The sequence below is a fragment of the Cricetulus griseus genome, chromosome 3 (assembly GCF_003668045.3).
Source record: "Cricetulus griseus strain 17A/GY chromosome 3, alternate assembly CriGri-PICRH-1.0, whole genome shotgun sequence".
Lineage (NCBI taxonomy): Eukaryota > Metazoa > Chordata > Mammalia > Rodentia > Cricetidae > Cricetulus > Cricetulus griseus.
This window is the reverse complement of record NC_048596.1, coordinates 130,516,467-130,539,694: the sequence shown is the minus strand read 5'-3', so window position 1 is coordinate 130,539,694 and position 23,228 is coordinate 130,516,467. Positions and strand designations below refer to the sequence as shown.

Sequence of the window (23,228 nt, the reverse complement as noted above, 5' to 3'; positions counted from 1 at the left end):
ACTTGTCTGTGATTGGTCGCTCTTGCTTCGTCCCTCCGCTTCCCGGCGGTGATTTCCGAGGCTCCACCCCCGGCCTGGAGACTCGAAGCGGTTGCTAAGAGACACTGTACTACGAATGGGGCTTCTACGAACGCCGAGGGAGGGGCGGGCGAGGCCTTCCGCGGAGTACGGTGGCCCGGAGCGGGCATCTGTGGGCGCGAGTGTCGGGGTGATGGTGGTGCGGCCCCGCTGACTGACGACTAGGTAACCCCGAGCCCTGGTTGAGCCTGGCTACGGGAGTGGCGTATGAGCGGCAGGTTAAGCGACGGGCGAGGCGACAGGCCCTAGGGCCGGCGAGGAGGGCCCTGACTCGCCGCCGCTCCGCAGAGCTTCTTGGAAACCAACGGCAGGTCCTGGTGCATCTGTCGGTCTCTGAGACCCGGTGAGCTTTCCAGGCTGCGGAGGCCTCGCCCAGCCTGCCAGAGAGCACGCTCTTTGGGATCGCAATGAGGGCTCAAGGGCTTCCCTGCGAGGTTAGCGATCCTCGCGGTTTCCTGTGAATGAAACGAGGGGGTGGGGTGGGGGTGGGATTCACAGTGGACACCTTGATAGTTGTTTAAGGGCATTTATTCGTTTAGTAAGTGTTTACTGGCGTGATACTGCTCTAGTTGTTGAGGAGACTTTGTTGAGCATTCTCTTGCTTTATTCTTAAGAAGAAAAGATGAAACTGCAAAATGATTAGAAAAAAGAAAACAAAGTAATGGAATCCGGCTTGACTAGGATGTGATGGCCTCTTTTAGATTGGTAGGAGAGATCTCCCAGAGAATGACATTGCACGACATAAATGACAAAAAGCTAGCCCAACAAAGATCTGAGGCTAGTCCTTTGCAGGTAGCACAAAGCCTTTGGTACTGGAATAAGCTTTGCTATTTAGACGCACGAAAGGAAAGCCTGTGGCCTAAACAGAGTAAAGGGGAGGAAGGGAAATGAGACTGGGGGTGTGGGCAGGCTGCAGATTTTGCAGGACTGTATAGGTTATGCCAGAAGGATTATAGTCTCTTTACGTTTCGCAACGATCAGTCAGTAGTGAAAACTGTTATGGGGGAACTGGATTACTGCAGATGTTGTAACTTATTGAGACATTTTGTTGCAGGTGGAAGTCAAAGAGTTAAATTCACCTCTGGTTCTTTTCATCTAGGATGCCACTCATTTATTCAAAAGTACTCTTTTGGTGTCTTCAACAGGAGTTACCTCTTATGTAGGCAAACTAGGTTCACCCATTCCCAGGAAAGGTCATAGTCAGGGATAGGGTGTGGGGGAAAGACCAACACTGAAAACATCTGAGGACAATACAGTGAAATACATACTGTGGTTTTGACAGGGAGCCTTGGGCCAGGCTGTCTAGTTCTGCCTTGAGTATATACAATGTTTCTAGGGACTAAGTAGATTCTCAAGTAAAAGATGATAGTAGATGGGAAACTGCCGAATATAATTTCATCAGAAAGGGGGTTAGTGAAAGCCCGAGTATTTTCCAATTGTATAGTCTTTGGGGACTTCAGAGAAAGCCTACAGATTAGTTTGTGGGCACAGAAGTAAATAGACACAAATAGACAGGTCTTAAAGGCCCTGCTAGGCCATGTGTTTTTGGAGTTTGGGACATTATATTAAGAAAAATAGATTTCCAAGATGTGAACGGATGTATAGTGAGCCAAGATAAAACTATTTAGGAATGAATCCATTTTCTGTAAAGGGTAGAAGTGGTTCACCGAAGCAGTGGCAGAGAGGACAGGGGGCTAAGGGTAAGGAAGAGTTCCAAAATGCAAGGCTTCTAGCCTCCATAAGTAACAGATGTGGACTCCATACACTCAGCTGAGGAGGAGTACAGGCAAAAGTGAGTTTAAAGGGCATGGAATGAGTTGAGTTTGTGCTCAGAGTACCTGTGGGATCTCCAAGTGTAGTTTTGCAGGAAGCATGTGGGCTCTCAATGTTGGTGTTCAATGACAGCCAAATTCCACATTTTGAACTGTAAATTTTTATTGGAGTAATGATGTACAGTCAGATAGCTTCTTTCTCAAGATGCTGCGCAATGGTAGCTAGCCACAGCTCCCAGGCAGCTGCACAATCATCAGGGGAAACAGCCTATGCTCTAAGAGTGTACTATGTTTCCAGTACTTATTGCTTATTGTGTTTTTACGTCCCCTTATGTCTACATAAGATAGAGCAGGCTTCACTATGTCTCCTATACACGTACAGCTATGGTTTCTGTTTATTAAGTGATATAGCACTTAATAAGGACATGGGCGATTCAGTGCTTCGTTATGAAATGGGTTTGTATTAGATGAAATTTGCCCATCTGTAAGCTAATGTGAGTGTTCCAGACATGGGCAGTAAGTTAGGTTATAAGTAGGGTTTCTGCTTATGATGTGTTTATTGGAATGTAGCCTCATGGTAAATCAAGGAGTATCTGTACACAGCTCAGAAAGGAGCTAACCCCTAACTTGTAGAAGTAAAATTGAAGACATAAAAGTCCATGGAATTATTCTAAGAGGGGGAACGGGGAGGTCCAAGCTCTGTGAGGTCCTGACAGTGAGAGACCAGGTGTAGAAGAGGATCCAGAGAGGGAAAAGGAGCTCCAACACAGCAGACTGTCATGCCAGAAGTCAGTGTGCTTTTAGAAAAGGTGGGCTTTTTTTTTTTTTTTAATGGAAAACTGACAGTTGTTACCTATGTGAATATAGGCCTACCTTCCCTTTAGAGAAGCTATGCCTTTGACCAGGAGACATGCTGATAAAATTTTAAGTGGAAAGCATGTATGAAGATTGCATGCATGTATGAGTAGTAGAGGGATTTGTCTTAAAGGGTGCATCCCAGGCATGAGTGCATATGACCAATGTGGACTAATGATCAAGTTACTGTTTCCCTTAGTGAGCCCCACAGGTTTCGTTCCCTCCTTCAATAGAAAGCTTCTCAGAAAATACAAGTTCTCGGAAAAGCGTTAACATTTTTACATTTATTTGTTTATTGTATATGTGTGGGGTGTACATGTACCTCTGTGTTACATGTGGAGGATGTACTGGCTCTACACTGTGTGGGTTCAAAGGATCAAACTGAGGTCATCAGACTTGGCAGCAAGCTCCTGTACACACTGAAACATTTTGCCAGCCTAGGAGGACGTCTTTAATGACTTGACTTAAATTAGAAAATGTATTGTTTTGTTTCAGTAAGAACCAGGTTGTCACTTCTGGCTATTAATTTAGACCAAATGTATGTAGAACCTAGATCTATGTAAACACTTACTCATAGGAATATGTGCTGCTGTGCAAGCAGGTTCAGAATTCCAGCAACAAACAAAAAACCCCAGCGACAATGACAAACTATTTTGGAGGATTCCACTTATTTTCCAAAGCCTTTTAATCCTCAGTTTTATCCTTGTTGCTCCCTGAAGTTTCTCTAAAGAGAGAAATGGATGCCTGACCTATAATTAGAAACCAGTTATATCAAGGACTGATCAATGGTATGTTTTGAATTTTTTTCACTCTACAGTGATTTACTGTAAAAACAAAGGATTGTCCTAGACAGTTTGGAGACCAGAACACCTTGCCTTTAACTTAACTCCTTTACCTTCCAATGCATTTAAAGCGCCAACATACTTACCAATTGGTCTAGGCAAAGTCTGTAATTTCTGCCTAAAGTAATTATAACTGACGTAATTCCCCTTAAGACCTTGCATGAGGTCTGAAGTGATCTTAGGGTTATGTGATTTGAAAATTTCAAGAAGTAGTCTAGACTAGGGCTTTTAAGATTTTCTTGCAATGGCTTGCCACTGTTTTATGATAATGTGAAAGAAATCTGCTGGAGGCCTTTGCTTTTGTACCAGGCCCAACTGTCCAGCTAGACCAAACCAGAACAGTCATTTGTACTAAGTTTGTACTAAACATCACACTGAAGTTTGAAATAGGTTAGGGTTTTTTGCTTGTTTTTTTTTGTTTGTTTGTTTGTTTTTGATAATGACAAAAATAAAAAGTTCACAAGGGCTGTACAGCAGGGACTCATTGGAACCCACTGTACTTGAGCTTGGAATGTTGTCCCCTGTCATTCCTAGAAAGAAAGTTACTCAGAGGTGAGCATCTTTTTGTACTCTGCTTTTGTTTGTCTGCCTATAGAGCACAGCTCCACTGTCCAGCTCCTTCGAATGCCTTTTCTATATCTTTGTTTGGTGTCTGGAGTTTGGTTCAGAGGTAGAGTACTTACCTAGCATGTGCAAGGCATTGGGCTTAATCCTGAGCATTACAGGGAAAAAAGAAAAAAGGAAGAAAAAAAAAGGAGAACAGCCATTTCCAAATTACCAAATTAGTGAATCAATGATTAGAAAAGAAACTATTAGATCTTTACATTTGTTAAAGTTTTATTTTTAACAGTCCTGGTGTACTTCACAAGTTAGTTTTTAGGACATTTGCTAAGTATAGAATCAGGCTATTTCAAATTCCATGAAGAAGGAGCCAGAGAGGGAGAAGTGGAATCTGGGTGTAAGGTAGGGAGAAGACACAGTCACAGAATGCAGAGGTCAGCTCGGGCCAGATGCTGCTGCCTGGGAGACAGGAAGGCCTGGCAGCACCTTTGTGAGGGCCACTATGCTCTCTCCGCATGGCCAGCTTGGCCATCTTCCAGTTAAAAATCCCACATCTAAGCTGCAACAGCTTTTCAAACGAGGTAGAGATAGCAGGAGGAACATCAGATAGCCAGAATTTCACAAAGTGTGCTGCTGGAGAACCCAAAATTCTTTATTAACTTAGGCTATCAGACTTGCTAACTTGTAAATTATAATTCTTTGACTGGAAAGCAGTTTTGGTTGCATAGCTTTGGAGCTCAGGAAGGTTGGAGGTTGCTTTTCCTTTAGTTGAATCTTGTTGCAGTGTTGGGATCAAACCCAGGGACCCACACCTGATAGGCAGCTGCAACCAAAACTGCTACACCCCAGTCTTATACTTCAGGATATTATTATTTATATTAGAAATATTTAGAAAATTTGTTTAAATTACAGGTTAAGTGTTGCAAAAAGAAAAATACTAATATTGTACACAAAAAGTTAAATTAGCCAACTCCATGCATATTCCCAGTTAAGCAGATATACCATTCTATTTCTCTGAGGATAAGGGCAGTGTTTGCATGCAAACACAATACAAATATTCTGATGTCAAAAATCAGACTATAAATATTTTTCAAATTTTAAAAATAGTAAATATATTTCAACAACAACAAAAAATCCCTGATTTAATTTCATGATTTTTATCTTACCATGGCATGGTTAGTTTTTAATTTAAAAAAAAAAAGATCCTTTTTTGTATTTGTTTAGTTTATATGTATGTATGCATGCATATGAGTTCAGAGGACAACTTTCAGTAGTTGGTTCTCACCTTCAGTGGTAGGTCCCAGGGATGGAACTCAGGTGTCAGCCAGCCTTTATGCACTAAGCCATCTTGCCAGCCTATTTTTTTTTTTTAATACAAGAGATACGGATACTATAACACATTGGCTTATTAATAGTAAGACTTGGACCTCACTGATGTGGAAGCGACTCCTTTGCAGTGTTTTTTTTTCACTTTGGTGTGAAGTAGGTAGTTAAGGTTTCAGTATAGCAGCACTGTTTCTTCTATGATACATTTGTTTCTGTTTTATGGGAATGAGTGTCTGTGTGTATGTCTGTGCACCACATATATGCTGGTGCTGAGGAGGCCCGAGAAGGGTGTCAGATCCTCTGGAACTGGAGCTACAGAGGGCTGTGAGTCACTGAGCCACAGTGTGGATGCTGGGAACTGAACTCAGGTTCTCTGCAAGAGTAGCAAGTGCTCTTAACCACTGAGCCTGGATTATTATATGGCTTTTACTAAGAGGAAACATTTTTGTTTCTTCCATCACTCGCAGTTGTCAGAAGGCACTAATCTGAAGAATCTTGCAGTCCGGGTGTGGGGGGTGGGGATGTGTGTGTGAGGGATACAATGCTCCTTAGTAGGTGACACATCTTGATGCAGGCTTGATAGAGAAACTTCTACTCCTTGGCTATGTTACCAGTAAAATGCTTTTCCTGTTTCTCTAGTCTATTGAGTTGCTTTAAAATCTTGTTTCTGTGATTGTTCTGACCCCACCTGTCTTTACTTCTCAAAGCCAATTTAGATAAGGTTACATAGATATTCTTAGATTTGTTTTAAGTGATGACTTCACTGGGGGTAGCACATCTCTATGGCTGCCAAGTCATGCATATTGTTCTTCCTGTGTGTGTGTGTGTGTGTGTGTGTGTGTGTGTGTGTGTGTGTGTGTGTGTGTTTACAAATGTGTGGGTTTATACATGTGCTTGTGTGGATGGAGGCCACAGGACAACCTTGGGTGTCAGAAACACCATCAACATCATTTGAGTCGAGATCCTTCATCGGCTTGGAGCTGGCTGGCCAGTGCGCCTCAGAAATCCTTCTATCTCTGTCTCCCCAGTGCTGGAATTACAAACTCACACTGACACCTCTAGCCTTCTCAGTACACACAGTGCTCTCCAAGTTCAGTTCCTCGCCCACGTTAGATGCTTTACCGATACCTGTAACACCAACTCCATGAGAGCTGATGTTCTCCTGAACACATGTGGCATATACACATGCACACACAAATCTCTCTCTCTCTCTGTGTGTGTGTGTGTGTGTGTGTGTGTGTGTGTGTGTGTGTGTGTGTGTGTATCTGTCTGTCTGTCTGTCTAGTGTTTGGTTTATTCATAAAAGCATAATAAAAACCAGTGGGTCTTATATATGAAACAATATGATTTTTTTCCAATGGTTAAATACTCAAAAACTCTTAAATAATGACTCATTGGAGGAAGTCCCAATCCAAATGTAGCAACTATGATTTGCTTGGTCTCCAGAATCTGGGGCTTGGAAATTTTTGCTAGTAATATACTCTGTCTTCCATGTATGATCACTGCTCTGTAAGCCATGTCTGGCCTCTAAAGCAGTTGGTAGTAGAGAAAAATGGTAGCTTATGGTCTGGATGGTGGTAGGCACCATTCTGGATGGGAATATGTAGGGACCCAGTGATTATGAATAGGACCACAACAGACCAGATGTCACCCAGTGTTGTCCTTGTAGCATAGTCCAGCTGTACCTAGCAAAAAGGGGCAGGAGTAAGTAGAGAAGTCACATCATAGATGCTGGTCTCACTGGCCCAGCAAACAGGATGCTGAAATGAGGGACACTTAACATGACATGGGGTGGTAACGAGCAGGGAGTCTTTCCTGTGAAAGATTGAATTCGGAAGGACTGCTTAATCATAAGTAACTAAGAGTAGAAAACCACCACTTTTAATATTAATAAGATGCTCCATTTTTTTGTTTGCTTTCTTTTTTTAAAATTTATTTATTAGTTCTAGTTAGGTAACAAGCCTGTTTCACATGTAAGTCCCTTCTCCCTCTCCCTCCCCTCACCCCAATCCCTCCTCCCCCACCCCATCACTCCCCAGGCAGGGTAGGGCCCTCAACTGGATGCTCCATTTTTAGAAAATGCTTAGCACAGTGTGATATGAAGCCAAGGAACTCGGCTTTCTCATCAGTAAAATTAGACAAATTGAGCAGAAAATTTTAGTGTCATCTTTGGTCCAGTTCTTGAACCTTCCCAGATCCACAGAGACAGAATCTGGGGTAGAGGGGTGAACATGATACCCATGTTCTAACAAGCCTTCTGGGGAACTCAGGCACTAGAGTTTTAGAATGTTGTCTAGATCATATTCAAGATCCTTCTGGTACTAAAATGAGAGGTGGTGTTAGTGGTGGTTCTGGGGCTAGAACCCAGTAACTCACACCTACTAAACACATGCCCCACCACTGAGCTATATTGTATCCCAGCTCAAAACTGTTCTGATGCCCAGCCTAGGTCTGTGGCACATTAGAAAAAGTTAGCATTTGGAGAATTGCAGTGACAGAGCAATGCAGGAAAGAGCAAGTTTGTATTAAATGCTGCCATCCCCCTGACTCCAGCTCCTAAGAACAAAACTCATTCAAGCCTCTTCTATAGAGATGGAAAATCTGGAGTCTATACCACCTCTGGGCTCTTATCAGTCAAGCTGAAGATGGCTCCTTCTCACAGTAGACTTACAGTAAAGGAATAGAATCAAAAGTAACTGTCAGTCCCTCTGGCCATAGATCTTGAAATTACCCCCCCCCACACACACACTTCTGAGCAAGAAAGGTTCAGTTCCCTTTCAGTGTACTGAAGTTCCAGTTATGGGCAAGGTGTTGGGCGTGTGGATTTTGACAGTTTGAATGGTGTGTACTACTTGGCGGCAGTTGTAACAGCCCAGTGAGGGTCCTTGTGAGTCAGGAGAGAAAGTTTTAATGAACTTGGGCTTTGGCATACAGGATGGGACCATGCTGGGAAAGTAGCTAGGGCTACCCTGGCATAGGCATGCTCTATGACTGCTCTTCTGTACTGGGCCTGTTGCTTGTCACACTGCCCTTCCTTCTTGGTCCTTCAATCCTCCCTCTAGTCAGTAAATATCTCAAGGGCTATATCGAGTAAAGTGGGTCAAGGGAATTGGGATCTGTCTAGTTCCTGAGGCTTTTGTCTGCTATCTAAGGAAGCTTGGCTGATGAAATGGTCTTTGAGAAGGGCAAGGCCTCTCGTACTCTGTCCACCCAGCTCAATTTGTGTCCTCATAGCCAATCAGGAATGAAGCAAAGCTGAGTTCTCAGTGGGCCTGTTTTACTTCTTTCAATTTGATATAATTAATAGGTTTCCTTATGGCCTTTTTCATCTCTCCTCTTAACCATGGGCACAGGTAATTATGACTCCCTCTTCTAGAGCCTTATCTGGGTAAGCTCACCCAGGTTCCCTTTGGGAATTGCATCTTCCCCTGGAGGGGCTTCCAAGTGTGTTAGTTTGGTTTCTGTGGCTGTGATAAACATCATGACTAAAAGCAGCTTGGGGGGAGGAAAGGGTTTATTTCAGACTTTGAACCTGGTATTGTATCAGGAACAGAAGTCAGGACAGGAGCCTGGAGGTAGGAACTGAAGCAGAGGCCACAGAGAAATGCGCTCCCTGGCTTGGTTTCCATGGGCAGCTAAACTGCTTTCTTCCCAGGATGGTGTTACCCACCCTGGGCTGGGCCCTCCCACATCAATCATTAATCCACATAGTGCCCTATAGACTTGCCTACAGACCATCTTTATAGAGGCATTTTCCCAGCTGACTCTAGCCTGTGTTGACAGAAAAATCTAAGCAGTGCAGAAGAGTTACAAGCATGAGCCTCATTGACCCATTTCTTGGTCAGTAACCAAATTCCTCATGTATAGGAGTGTGATAGAGCCAGTTCTGGTGGTGCAGACCGGTAGGATTTGCTGAAGGAGTGTGATAGTTTGAATGTGGTTGGCCCCTATAAGCTCATAGGGATTGGCACTATTGGGAGATGTGGCCTTGTTGAAGTAGATGTGCCCTTGTTGAAGAAAATTTGTCACTGTGGGGGCAGGCTTTGAGGTCTCTCTTGATTAAGCTTAGCTCAGTGTCACAGCCACTTCCTGTTGCCTTCTGATCAAGATGTAGCCAGCACCATGTCTGCCTGCATGCATTCCACCATGCTCCCTGCCGTGATGATAATGGCCTGAACCTCTGAAAGTATAAGTGAGCCACCCCAATTAAGTTTTTCCCTTATAAGAGTTGCTGTGGTCATGGTGTCTTTTCATAGCAATAGAAACCCTAACCAAGACAAGGAGACAGTTTTTATACTACATGAAATTCTTTAATGAAGTGGAGGGGGGGTCTTGGATTAAAAGAACTGTTCAGTTTCTATGTGGGTAGAGTTGGGCACGGGAAAGGACACATGGACTCTGATGATTTCCAGTTCTCTGTTGGCCACCTCATAGAAGGGATATTGGGCCTGTTCTGTTCAGTGGGAGCTATTTGTTCCCTAAAGGTATTCCCCAAATAGATGTGTGAGAGGAAGAGAGTGTCAGGGCCTCAGGATATGGGGGAGAGCTATTGAGAAGGTGGGTGTGGGTAGTGTGATCAGTAGAATGAGATGGAACAACCCTGTCCCAAGAACCTGGCCAGACCACCCACAACGGGTTTATCACAGATTTGGAGCTGGAGAAAGGGGACAGGAATTAGCATGTCTGTGGTGAACATGAAGTCACTTCCAAAGTTTGTAAGAGAGCAGAGCAAACTGGAGACTAGTACTGATGTTTTCAAATGTTCCTCACCCCCACCCCCGAGGGTGAGTCTGAGGGGAAAGGAGGTGACTGTCTCATGATTGGGGAGGTCAGTTCCCCACCCTAACAGATACCCTTCCAAGGGAAAAGGGCCCTAGGTAGAAAATACTACCATGGCCTGCTGCACTGAGCACTGAGATGGGGTGAAGAGAGGCAGGAAACTGTTCTTTCTTTCTTACAGACTCAACAGTGCATTTTCAAAAAGGGATAGCTTGCCTTCCTAAAGGACTTCCTGAGAAGATGTCCACAAGGGACCTAAGGTGTAGATGTCAGAGAGGGCATTTAACTTACTAAAAGGACATCTTGGCACTGGAACCAGTGGTTAAAAGGTCGGAGATACTAGGTATACGGTCCAGGTTCTGCAGTCTGATGTCACAGAGCATCCTCAGATAAATGGAGAAATTCTCAGAGGGACAGTCAGAAAGGAACGAAAGAAACTATAGGGCTCAAGTGTTTACCACAGTGTATACAGATCCACCCCAGAGAGCTGCCATGGCCTGCTGCATTGAGCACTGAGATGGGGTGAGGAGAGGCAGGAAACAGTTCTTTCTTCCTTACAGACTCAGCAGGTGGCCACTCTGTCCCAACCTTCAGATCCCACCAGAGTAGTCCTCAGTTGGGGACTGTCAGCTACCATGGGAGGGAAGGCCTTCTGTTGAAAGGTGTAAGACAGCTCTGGTACCTTGCCACTGAATGTGAGAGAAGGGAGGCCTTTGTTCCACAGGGATTGGTCCCAGCCAGGAATCAAGCTGTCCTCATTCTTCCATGGAATTGTTCAAGGGTCCTGAGGCAGAGGGAAAACTCCCAGAGGAACTCTAGTCCCTCACCCCCAAGGACAGAGGTGACCATGTCCTGGAGCATGCAAACCTGGTCCTCCTGGGGAGTTGACCCAAGGAGAGGCTGTCAGTTGTCTCCAAGCTCTTAATGCAGTTCACCGAGTGAGGGTCATGAGAAATGGAAGCAGGTAGTTGATGTACCCCAGAGTCCAGGCAGACAAATGTCATGTGGGTCAGATTCATCTATGGTAAAAAGAATTCACCAATCCATGTCAGAGTAGAAAAGATAACCTTACAAATACTTCAAGGGAGCAGTGGGCTGGGCAAGGACTGAAAACTCTGCCTCTAGATGGTGGAAGTGTGATATGCAAATGAGGACAGTTCTGATTGATGTTTACTTGGCTGGGCCTGCATAATTTTGATAGTCATTCCTATGTGCCACTCACCCCACTTGTTCCCCACAGTTTATGATGTCTCAGTGGGGACAGAATGGGAATCCTGGAAGACAGCCTTTGTTTGGAGTGCTTCAGCTTCTGTGTTAAGTGTCATAGACAGCATCTGAACTATGTAGCTACTTGGGCTGCGATTAAAGTTGAGCCATTGTTGACTTAAGCTGAGGCTTAATCCTGAATCTCTTGGCAAACTCTAGTAAATTTGTCAAAAGAAAGTCAATGTTTTACTTTTAATAATATTGGCCATAGAAATAGAAATAGGGGCAATTTTGGTAATTCTGAAATTAAGTGATGAGAAACTACATTTTCTAACGAAGGCTTCAAGTTCTGTCTGTATCCTACTATTAAAGTATTTTATTTAGAGACAGGATCTGTTTGACCTTGGACGACTTAATCTCTGATGTTCATTTGATTATGTGTGCACAGCACATGTGGAGATCGGAGAAAACTTGTGAGAATTGCTCTTTTCCACCAGGTGGGCTCCAGGGGTCAGACTCTGGCCACTGGGCTTATGGCAAGTGCCTTGACTAGCTGAGCCATCATACTGTCACTCAGCGATGTTCCTGAAGTCCTCTCCCTCCTATGTCTATGTGTTCTACAAACCCCCAAGTGTGGGGATTACAAACGTGAACCACTACACTCAGCTTCTAGATTTGTTTATTTATTTATTATTGAGGTAGGGTCTTACTATGTAGCTCTGGCTGATCTGAAACTTACTATGTAGACAGACCAGGCTAGCCTTGAACTCACAGAGACTGCCCTGCTTCTGCCTCCCAGATGCTAGGATTAAAAGCATGCACCACTATGTCCGGGCTAGTGTCTAGAAATATTTTAAGAAAACATTTTAAATGTACTTTCAGATACCACTCTGTTCTGGTTTGGTGTAGAGGCTTTAAGAATCAGAATTTTAGTGTAAATTAGGCTTGGTGACATAAGCTTATAAGCATTCAGGAGGTTTAGAGTAGAAAACCATAAATTCAAGGACATCCTAGACTACAAAGTGAGTTATTACTCCCTCAGAAAAAAAGCTGGTATGTTTTAAATAACATTTAATGGATGTAAACGGTGTGTGTGTATGTGTGAAGGGGGTCTCTTGTTTGTTTGGTTTTGTGGTTCTGGAGGTTGATACCTAGCAAGCATTCTACCACTGAGCTCTGTCTCCAATCTTCCCTTCCCTTCTGCAACATCTTTCTGCCTCAGCCTCCTGAGTAGCTGGGATTAGAGGGGTGCGCTGTCTTACCTGGATAAAATTACTGGGGTTTCTTTTAATGCACTTCTTTTACTCTAAGGCCATTGTAGAATCACAAGCAGTTAGAGGAATACAGGGGAATACCTTTTCCTGATTTCCCCCAGCATCTAGCTCAACACAGCCCAGGATCTTGACACCGCCCACCAGCCTCCTTCAGATTTCCCTCTTCACCTATATGCATTTATTTGTGCTTGTGCTTAGTTTTGTGTGATTTTGTCATATATAAGTTAATCTGTCCCTTGTCCATCTGTTAGCACTGGCACTCCTGTTATTCTTCATAGCCCCGCCTACTAAGTAAGGAGGTGGAGCCCTCAGCTAGCAGCTGACTTCCATCTGTATTTCGTCACCCATTTGCTCTTCGGGAACAGAAATAATGTGCAGCCACTGAGATTGCCTTTTTTCCTCTTGGCATAATCCCTTTGAGGGCCAATGGGGTTGTTTGTTGTTGATGATGAAAAGTATTTTATACTGTGGCTGTGCACCTTTGTTTAACCGAACACCCAGTAGAGGACATCTTGTACCAGGTTTTGTGGATGGTGTTATTTCTCTGGCATGAATGCCAGCGTCACAGTTGCTGGGTCATCTGGTGACTAGATGTGCAACTTTTTAAGGAACTGCCAGATTAATTTACAGTGGGATCTAGTTTCTGTACATCTTTGCCAGCATTTTGGTGGCTCTGAGTGTTAGTGCAGCTATTCTGAGAGTGGCATTCTTTATAGTTATTTTTGTTGTTCACTCATGGTTTTGTTTGTTTCCTGTTGTGGTAAGAGATTAGTCACTTGCCGACGGTAGCTGAGTGGAGAGGACACTTAAAAATGACAGCACTGGGTTATATAGGGCTCCGCTTTTTTGGGAACACTACCTCACTTTGGATGACATTTTCCTGTAATTACTGACCTATATGCAGTTGGGAGAGTCTTCCCAAAGCCAAAGTTTTTAATCTGTTTAATGAACACTCTCAGTGGCTGAGATAAGAGTTCAGGTAAAATAGCAATGGGTGATAACCCTGCTTACCAGGAAAGAGGCGTTGGTGCTCACTGTTGTCTTCCAGGCAGGGGCTTCTCCAATGTTTCCTGAAGCTTCTTGCTCAGGGATAATCCCATTTTCTGGTCAGCTTGCAACCTTGGTTTTTAAATATGCAGCTCGAGCCTCTTTGAGACCTTCATGGGATTCCCCAGAATTGTCTTCCACATTAAAATCAGCCAGCATCTGCCTAGCTCTTCTCTTCTGCATCACAATTGACTTGTTTTTCTGTTCTGCCCTCCAGAGCCCACCACAGGTGAGTTGATGAAGGGATTCCTGGATGACTGACATGGACACAAGAAGCTAATGATGGCAGAGGATAGACAGTGCCCTTCACGATGATCTTCAGGTATTCCCCCAGCAAGGCAGCAGGTGTTCACTTAGTATAAAACTATTTGTACACACACACACACACACACACACACACACACACACACACACACACCACACACACACTCACACACACACACACCAAGCAAAAGCAAAACAACACTACAAATAGTTTTATGCTCTTATATTTGAATATAAAACATACATTTCATTTAAAATATTATTATGATTTGTATAAGAGTCCCGTATCTAACATTATCTCTAACTTGAGGCTTACTAAGTGAACACAGTTTTCTTTCACTTGTAAAAGCTTTAACACTCAATTTTAAATTACGTTTTCTGTTTCAGGCTTCACTGAGGGAACGTCTTAGAGAGTCTTTGTATTTCTAAGCCTTCAGTATTTACACCTTGGGGCAGTTGACCCTCTTACCAGATACATTTTAGAAATCAAAATGGAAGGTGTCGAAGAAATTTTGGACCAGTTATACAAGAAAGTACTTCTTGGAGGCACCCTTGAAGATGACGTCCATGGTTACATCTTTTATCTCAACCCAAACCTCTCAGAACAAGCTGACTGTACAACCCCCTCTTTAACTAGGTCCAATGTCAGTGGCACACTTGGTGGGGTGCCAGGTGCAAAGAGTCCCTTTGAGATGAGCAGGGCCCGGGAGGTGAAGCTCCTTCAGTTAACAGTGATGGATGTGATGCTGAGCCGAGTGCTGTCTGCTGAAACTGAGGCCCTCGCAAAGGAGGGGTACAGAAAGCTGACTGAAGGCCTTTTGCAGTCCGCTGAAGTCGATTCCAAACTGGTAAGCCATTTTTTAAATAATTTAGGTACTGAGTCCAGGTTTGAAGGCTTCAGCGGTGTGATGAGCTGTCTGTTTTGCCACAGATCTGGATGCTCCAGAATTCCGACAAGTTGATGTCTCACTTGGCTGCCAAGTGCCTCTCATCGCTCCTCTATTTCCAGCTGAGAGCGAAGGTAGGGTAAATCAGAACAGAGTCATTTCTCTTACAGTTCTAAAGTTGCTCATTGGCATTGACTTTCCTCCTATAGATAGTTGAATTAATAATATATCTGCACCCATGATAATGTGCAAATCCAAAACCAGGAGAATAAAATAAGACCCTACCTCAAAAAAACGAGGAGGGAAGTGAGTGAGCAGGATACCTGGCTTCGGCCTCTGGTACCTGGTACACTGGCACACACATGTATTACACAGGGGCTTGCAAACATACACATACCCAACATCTGTTGACTTTGTGCTCCAATTATTGCTTGTATTGAAAACAACACTTTGAATATGAAAGTCATTTATGGTAAAATATTTGGAAAATAGAGTAGAGAATTAAAAGAAACACTTACACATTACCATTTGTAAATAATGTGGATGTTTTCATGGTTCTTTTTGATCCTTCACTTCTATGGTGTGTTGACTTTCCTGCCTTAAAGAATAGTAGAATATTTTTGTTCCTTATTTTGTCAAATATTACCATACTTTTTTTTCATGAAAACAAGTAGACAACATTTTGTGGCATTGTGTTGTGTGATAAGTAATTTTTAATTATAAACAAAATAATTGTAACTACCCTTTTGTTTTCTCATTTGTAGATGGCATTGAGTAATCCCTGGATCACTTTTTGCCAAAAGCATCTCTCTGAATCCCCTGAGAGTAGAGAAGCAGTGCATTGCCTCTGGATTCTTACAGTTGTAATAAAAGAAATCTTTAAAGATACACATTGCCAGCAAGCAGGTAGAGATCATACTGTCCACAAATGATCATCACCTCTCTAGGAGCATTGTGTTTATAGTGTGAATAAAATGTATGTTATTCCTCATCTCTCTTGAAGTATGGAAAAATGCAAGAATCTCTCCCTGATTTTTTTTTTTTTAATCAGACATAGCCTTGGCGTGTGTGGTGTACATATTGAATGTGTGGGGATGTGTGTGTATGTGTGTACACACCCACACATATGCATGTAGAGGCCAGAAGTCAATGCTGGGCATCTTCCTCAACTACTTTCCACCTTATTTGGTGAGATAAGAGCCCTCACTGAACCTAGAGCTCAACAACTGGGCTAGGCTGGCTGGCCAGTGAGCTCCATCCCCATCTCCGCAGCTCAGGGTTACAGATGTGTGCCACCTTGTCTGGCTTCTACATGGGTGCTGGGGGTCCTAAGGACCTTATGCTTCAGCAGCCAGCACATTACCAAATGAGCCACCTCCCCAGCACTGACGATTACCCTTTTAGAAAGAAATGTAATCATTAAATATCTGTTGGGTAGTCTGATATTGTCCATATTTATAAAGCAAATGTTAACTTTTAGTAATTAGCTTTTTTTTAATCTGTGTATCCTCATTTGGTTTTATTAAAAGTAACTGTTCTTAAACCTATTTTTTATCTTACAAAGTAATGTATATACAAACTGAATTGTAAAGATTTGTTTTAAGAAAGCTTTTATTTTCCTGTTTCTTATAACTACTATTTTTATAATTACAGAAATGCTAAAGCAGCTCTTGGCTCCTTTTGACATTACTTTTGAAGTATTCTACAATTCCTTATTTTCTCAGCATTTTGGAAACTTCCAGAATCCCTCTAACGTAGTCAACAGCCTGGTGTGCTTCCTGGAGCTGCTTGAACTTCTCACAGCCTCCAGAATCCACCTGAAACTACACTTTAAGAGCCAAAGGATGCTATTTTTGAAACCCTGTGCTCTAGATATTCTTGCCTGGCCTATTCCAGCTTTTGTTAAAAGGAAATTGGTTATAGTCATCAAAAAGTGCCTTCTAGGTAAAATGGGGGAAGACCTCTGCCGTGGATCTGTGCCTGCCCTGATGTCACCTGACCATTTTCTGGACGGTGACGTGCTGGCCTTGGCTGATGCACTTCTGCATGCCGTGCGCCTGGGGTTGTGGAAGGACTTGTCTGTGTCTGGAAAGCCTTCCCGCTTTGGAGGGGATGAAGTTCAACCTGGATGCCAACCAAGGATTGGCCCTGATTACGTCACCCTGAGAGCAGCAAGCTTGATTACAGTGAAATCCTTAGAAATCAAGTTCCAGAACTGTACGTCAGCCGCCGAAATGAGAGGTGATTCTCCAGACTCATTTGTTATTCAAAGCACTATGCAATTCATTGCTCACTTAAGAAAAGTGACTCCTGATGAGTGAGTAGTAAGGCTAGTGCCATTTCATTAATCTAGTTATAGTTTTCTGATTAAACTTAGTAAATACTTTTTCAAAGGGAGGGAGGAGGCCATGAGGGACTGGAATTTTAAGAAGCTTTTCTGCTTCTTAAATTGTATTCTTGTACAATTAATGCATAGAATAATGAATACAAAAATAGTTGCTTTGAGTCACTACCCAAGCAAATAGAGGTCAGTTCATATCTAATTACATTATTCACAAAAGCAATATGACTACCTCCATTCATTTCTGATAATTAGAAGTTTTATTGAAACTAGTACCAGAAGTTCTGTTGATAAAGGAATTGTTGCACATAACTTGAAGGTGACAAGTGCAGGGTCAGAGTGCCTGAAAGAGTGATGTCAGTGTGGGTGCTGTAGAGGTATGTCTTCCTTTCACTAGGAGGGAGCCAACAGTGGCTGTCTGCAGCAAGCAGCCTGTGGCTCCATGGGGAGTGCAGCTCCGCAACATCATTTTTAATGTCCTCATTAGCGCAATTACAGTTTCAAACACTAGGTGGCATCAGTTACACAGTTCAGAGGTTTGAGTTGCAGTTAAGCTCCCAGACTTTGGGTTTTTGCAGCACTTTCTTTTAGGTCTTTAACAAGCAAAAGGAAGATTTTTGTGTTGTTTTGAAGCAATTTCTTTTTATGGCTTAGCAGTTGTTAGTTAACAGAAAGCCGTGGTCGCCAATGAAGAAATAGTTGTTGTGTACTCAATTGACATGCTCTCATCGTGAAATCACATATTTATTTCTTAGACAGACTGACAGACTGTGACTAGTCTTTTGGCAGATGGACACCCAGACTCTATGCTTTAAATGAGTGCCCCTCCATTAGTCACCTTTACAATCCTCAGTTCTTCATTTGTGAAACAGCTAATCCCTGACTGTAGGATCTGAGAGTGTAGATTACGATAATGAACTTAGAAAGTTGCATACAGACAAGATATTATTTGTGTTCATAAACATTACCTGCACTCTGAAATTTCTCTTGTTTGAAGCTGACTTGCAGAAGTTCATGTCCGAGTTACTGACCTTCTTGAAGTCTCACCTTCGGCGCCCTCTACGATTATACAACCCATGTGAATGGCTGTTCAGGGTCTTCATAGAGCAGGACGATGACATGGTGGAGGCTGCCAAAGCGTCCCTGAGCATCTACCTCCAGCTGACCAGGTTTGTGTGTTCCCAGTGCTCAGACTGACAACAAGCCAGAGAGTCAGCAGACACACGTGTCAGAAAATGTGTTTCTGCCTGGTGCATCATTTCTTTTCTACTGGGGTAGAACTATCTTGTGCTTTTCTCCTGTCTTAACTCTGCCTTACATGAAAATGGATGCTATTTGCATTATCCTGAGAAGCTGGCTGGCTGAGCCAATCAGGGATAGTACAGCGAGGTCGGAACCCCTGGGTTCCAGTGTGTTGCCTGTGGGGTCAAGGTAAGCCAGTGCCTTCCCTGAGCCACAGCTGATGGTTAAGAACCATCTTTTTAAAAACCTCAAGCTTCTAGATGGCAACCTTTGTCTTTTTCAAAGCAAATACAAATGGAAATAACCAGCAGAGCCTTTCTGAACTCACATCCAGATACACTTATTCGGGCCGCTCTCTCTGGAGGCCCGCTAGGACACTGCTGCCCCAATTCTGTTGCTGCTTTATACTTGCAGCAGTGTCTGTAATTGCTTCTGAAGCTGACAGCCTTGACCCTCTCCATTATTTCTGCTCTGCTTCATTAAAACCCTCAAGTACTTGCTCCATTTCCCTCTCCCTTGTCCTGGGAGAAGGGCTTTCTCACTAATGATTGGCGGTGCAGCCTTGTGCTTGCTGCATTAGGACCCAGCTGGCAATGGCTGCTTTCCATCTATGAGTGTTTGGGGCCAGTTTTCAAAAGGTTCTGCTCAAAGAACAGAATTCCTGCATGTGATTTGAGTTAGGCTCAAAAATAGTGAAATACAGGTTTAGAGTAAATATTCAAGGGTATATGTTGATTTCACTCTGCACAGCCTTCTTATGTCTCCTCTGCTTTATATGAGTCTGTCTGCCTTCACTTCAGTTCACTGTGTCCACAGAGGTAGGTTTCCTGCCATGGGGACCTAAAAAAATGCCATTAAGGTTTTCTTGTTTGTAAATGACAGAAACCAGTTCAAACTGGTTTAAGCAAAAATAGAATTTTTTGAGGCCTGGCTAGAGAGCTTTTGGGGTTTTGGTTTTTGGTTTATTTTTCTAGACAGGGTTTCTCTGTGTAGCCTGGCTGCCCTGCAACTCGCTCTGTAGACCAGGCTAGACACAAACTCACAGAGATCCACCTGCCTCTGTCTCCTGAGTGCTGGGGTTAAAGGCATGCACCACCACCACCTAGCCAGTTGAGAGTTTTTTAGGGCATCAAATTGGCATCAGATATAGGGTGTGTGTGTGTGTGTCTTTCTGTGTGTTTGTGTGTATTCAAATCATGCCAGCCATGATTTCCCTGTTTATGATCTCACAGCCTGATTGATTCTCAGGCCTGCCCATCCCACCCAGCAGCTTCCTCCCTCCTTTTTTACAATCTTACCACTGTACTTTTTCTTAGCCATAGAGATATCTCAGGGGAGATATGATTAACTCGCTTGGATTATGAAGCCATGTTCTGACTGGTAGGTTGGGATCACATGTCTACCCCTGATGTGGTTGTCTTGAGCTTCACCTTAAACATGGAATAAGTTACCCTCAAGAAGAGGGGCTTCTGATATTGAAGAAAGGGTAGAGACTTTTGTGCAGACAAAAACTAAAACTAGTTAGTGGTGAGCAGATTCCTTTTGATTTCCTTTTAAAGTAATATTTCAAGTGAGTGGGAGAAAGTGTTTGTAAAGCCCGCCATCCTGAGCTCTCCCTATCTGTGTTTTCAGAGGACAGGATGACACTTCTGGAAGACTGACCCAAGAAAATGAAGCATGGATCCACTACACACATAGAAATGGCTGTAATCCACACTGTATTTTCTTATTCTTATTAAAGAACATAGTGTTTGATTCTACAGTTCTTCTTGACTTCTTGATTTCCTCCGAAACCTGTTTCCTTGAGTATTTTGTTAAATACTTAAAGTTACTGCAGAGGGACTGGGGTCACTTTCTGGCCATCTGCAAGTTCTTTGATGCAGCCAAATTACAATGTGGAGTACATACTCATGGTGCTGTCACCCCCTCACTTGTCCAAGACTCAAGAGCCAGCCACACAATACAGCGTGCTCTGGCTTCTCCTGTTGGCCACACAGTACCGCATGCTCTGGCTTCTCCTGTTGGCCACAGAAATGCTTGCCCACAGGTCTCCTGGGCTTCCAATGCCTCCTCTGAACCCCAGAGCCAGGTGGTGATGGCCAGGCAAGCTCACACAGTGCCAGCTCATGGCCCACCCTCCCAGACCCCACTGAGTCTGGTAGATTATGAGAGCTCTGAAGATTCTGATGAGGAAGCCACAAATCAGCATTTAGCAAACTACAGACAGACATCTTCACATCAAGAAATGAGCAGGGAAACTCAAGGCCTGCCTAGAACAAGTCAGAATCGAAAAGAACGTAGCCGTAGCAGGGAACATCAGCAGAGGCTTCTGCTTCCCCTACAGTCCAATCCTCCCAACTGTGCTACTGGGGAAGTTGCTCCCAATGGGGCTGTCCAGGAAGTGGGGCTGTTTCTTAGAACAGTGAAATGCCTCCAGGAGCTACAGGACGCTATTGAACGCTTACAGGAGAAAAACCTCTTTCCGTATAACCCAGCAGCACTTCTGAAGTTGTTGAAAGTGGTGGGAGCAAAGTGTGGTAAAGTGTGAGCACGGGGTGACACAGAAGCATTTGTCCTCTTGTTTTTGTCTATGTAAATTGCATATCTGAGATAAATAAAAAGGAACCAAAATTGCAAAAATGGTTTTCTGAGTCTTTGCTTTCCAGAGCAACCTGAGAAAGGTCCATTCTCTGACAGGTCACCTGGAGCAGCTGGGCAACAGCTGAAAGTCTGTGCTAGCTCAGACCACACAGAGATGGCCATGACACATGACTGCGTGTTTCATAGCCTAAAACAAGGGAGGTTGTCCTCTTAGCTCCGGAGGCCAGAAACCAAAATCCAAGGTGTCAGCGGCGCTAGATGTCTTCCCTGCTGCTCCTGCTGGTCACCACAGTACTGAATGTCCCTTGTTGTGTCACTCCAGTCACTGCCTCATATGACATTGTCCCTGTGTGCATGTCTATCCATTCTGTGTCGGAATCCAATATGAAACCTTTATACCTGCAAAGACCTATATCCCAGTAAGGCCACATTCATGGGTTCCAGATGGACATAAATTTGGGGGAGACACTAGCCCAGTTAATTTTTATTTCTCTGAAGTATTTACATATAGTAATTAATGTGTAAGAGGAAAACTTTCTGTGTCAGGGTCTGTGTGTATCCCAAGCTGGCCCTGAACTTGCTGTGTAGCCCAGAGTGGCCCTGAACTAGACCTCCTACTTTGGCCTCCCCAGTGCTGGCATTAGAGTCATGTGCCATCATGGCCATGCCAGAAACACACTTAAAGAAGGATAACTAGCCCCATCTACTTTACCTGCTCTATGAACATGATTCTTTAATATATATATATATATATATATATATATATATATATATATATGACAAGATTGTGGATACCTATGATCTCAGCATGATGAATCCTGGATGATGAAAGCAGCAGATGGTAAATTCAAGATCATCTTGGGCTGAAAGGTAAGCCATGCTTCAAAAGTAAAATTAATTTACCTAACATGTACTCTCTTGTGGGCTCTTGTGTTGTTTTGGTATGTGTATCTAATATGTAATGGGCAGATTGGGATAATTCTTATGTCTATCTCCTCAAAATATTACTGGTTTCTCTTGGGTGTTTACTCAGTAAGTGGGGTTGCTGGAGTATGTGCCCATTCTCTTCTCAGTTGGGGACTTCCACATTGTTTATGTCCCACGATTTTACGACTGTACATCCTACCCATGCTGACACATCAATGTCTGCAGCCTGTGCATTGTTAGTTGCTTTGGTTATTTTTGTCTTGTGTTTTGAGTGTAGCTTTCCAGTTGGAGTAACATTATCTCATTGTAGTTTTGATTTGCATTGCCCTGATTCGTGACATCTGACACTTAGCCTTGTTCGTTGTTTGCCCGGCCAACGAGTCAGTTTCCAGTTTAGGAAGAAACCCTTTATAAAGGCAGAAAATCAGAGGGCAGGAAGAAGATGCCAGATGTCCTACTCTGGCCTCCACATGCACATACACAGGTGCACACACAAAATCCAAATATTTGATTACCTGTAGTAATCAAAACAATTGATACTTTACAGGAAGAAATGTTGATTTTGAAAACCAGTAAGATAGTAGTCAGGCAGAAGTACAGAGACCAAAAAGGCTAGTGAGACATTGTTAGCAAGGATGTGTATTGGCAGTGTCTGCCATAATGCCACTTGTCTTTTTAAGAATTTCAATCATTTGTTTTAGTTCTGAGGCCTTGCAATTGCTAGGTAAGCATTGTAGTGCTGGGCTTTATCTCCATCCCTGCTTACTTTTATCTTTGCTATTTGTTTGTTCTCACACTTAGAGAGGGATAACTAGGTAGGGATAACTAGCTCCATCTACTTTACCTGCTCTATGAATATGATTCTTTAAAAAAAAGAGAAAATAGTGGACAAGATTGAGAAACCTCTTGTCTCGGTTTCCGCAGGAGCTGGGGCTACAGGCAAGTACCACTAAGCCTAAATAATCAGTAAAGCATATCAAAGAATGTGTAACCAAAGATCATACATTGTAAAAGACAAGGCTAGACACATTTTGCTGGAATATTACATAACTGTAAAAAAAAATGCATTGTGTTAGAGTTAATGAAACTTCTCCAGCAAAAACACAACAGAATATACCGGACCTCCATTTGTTTAAAAAAAGTATTGGGGCAGGGGGTAATACACATTCACTGTTCATGTACTTACATATGTGGTTATCTTTTGGTATTGAAAGGCATGACTTCCA

The 23,228-nt window shown here is 43.2% G+C and overlaps 1 protein-coding gene across 3 annotated transcripts; it reads left to right on the top strand.

Annotated features, from left to right (window-relative positions):
• The first annotated feature begins 90 nt into the window (after positions 1-90).
• On the top strand, positions 91-21,114 carry Lins1 (lines homolog 1). Of its 3 annotated transcripts, none has more exons than XM_027408105.1 (8): positions 91-243; positions 13,958-14,062; positions 14,392-14,852; positions 14,936-15,025; positions 15,656-15,797; positions 16,545-17,132; positions 18,230-18,401; positions 20,107-21,114. In XM_027408105.1, exons 3-8 carry the CDS (start codon positions 14,496-14,498, stop codon positions 21,020-21,022), a joined length of 2,265 nt encoding a protein of 754 aa, XP_027263906.1. In that variant the 5' UTR covers positions 91-243; positions 13,958-14,062; positions 14,392-14,495; the 3' UTR covers positions 21,023-21,114. The 3 variants fall into 3 exon arrangements, with proteins under 3 accessions (XP_027263906.1, XP_027263904.1, XP_027263905.1); XM_027408103.2 differs by having other exon boundaries at positions 99-421; XM_027408104.2 differs by having other exon boundaries at positions 99-512.
• Positions 21,115-23,228: the final 2,114 nt, after the last annotated feature.

Excerpts from the sequence above, each read along its gene's own strand:
- Lins1 (XM_027408105.1), top strand. The coding sequence starts at position 14,496 with ATGGAAGGTGTCGAAGAAATTTTGGACCAGTTATACAAGAAAGTACTT. Across the intron at positions 15,026-15,655 it reads ATTTCCAGCTGAGAGCGAAG|ATGGCATTGAGTAATCCCTG; the intron begins GTAGGGTAAATC and ends TCTCATTTGTAG. Across the intron at positions 18,402-20,106 it reads ATCTACCTCCAGCTGACCAG|AGGACAGGATGACACTTCTG; the intron begins GTTTGTGTGTTC and ends CTGTGTTTTCAG.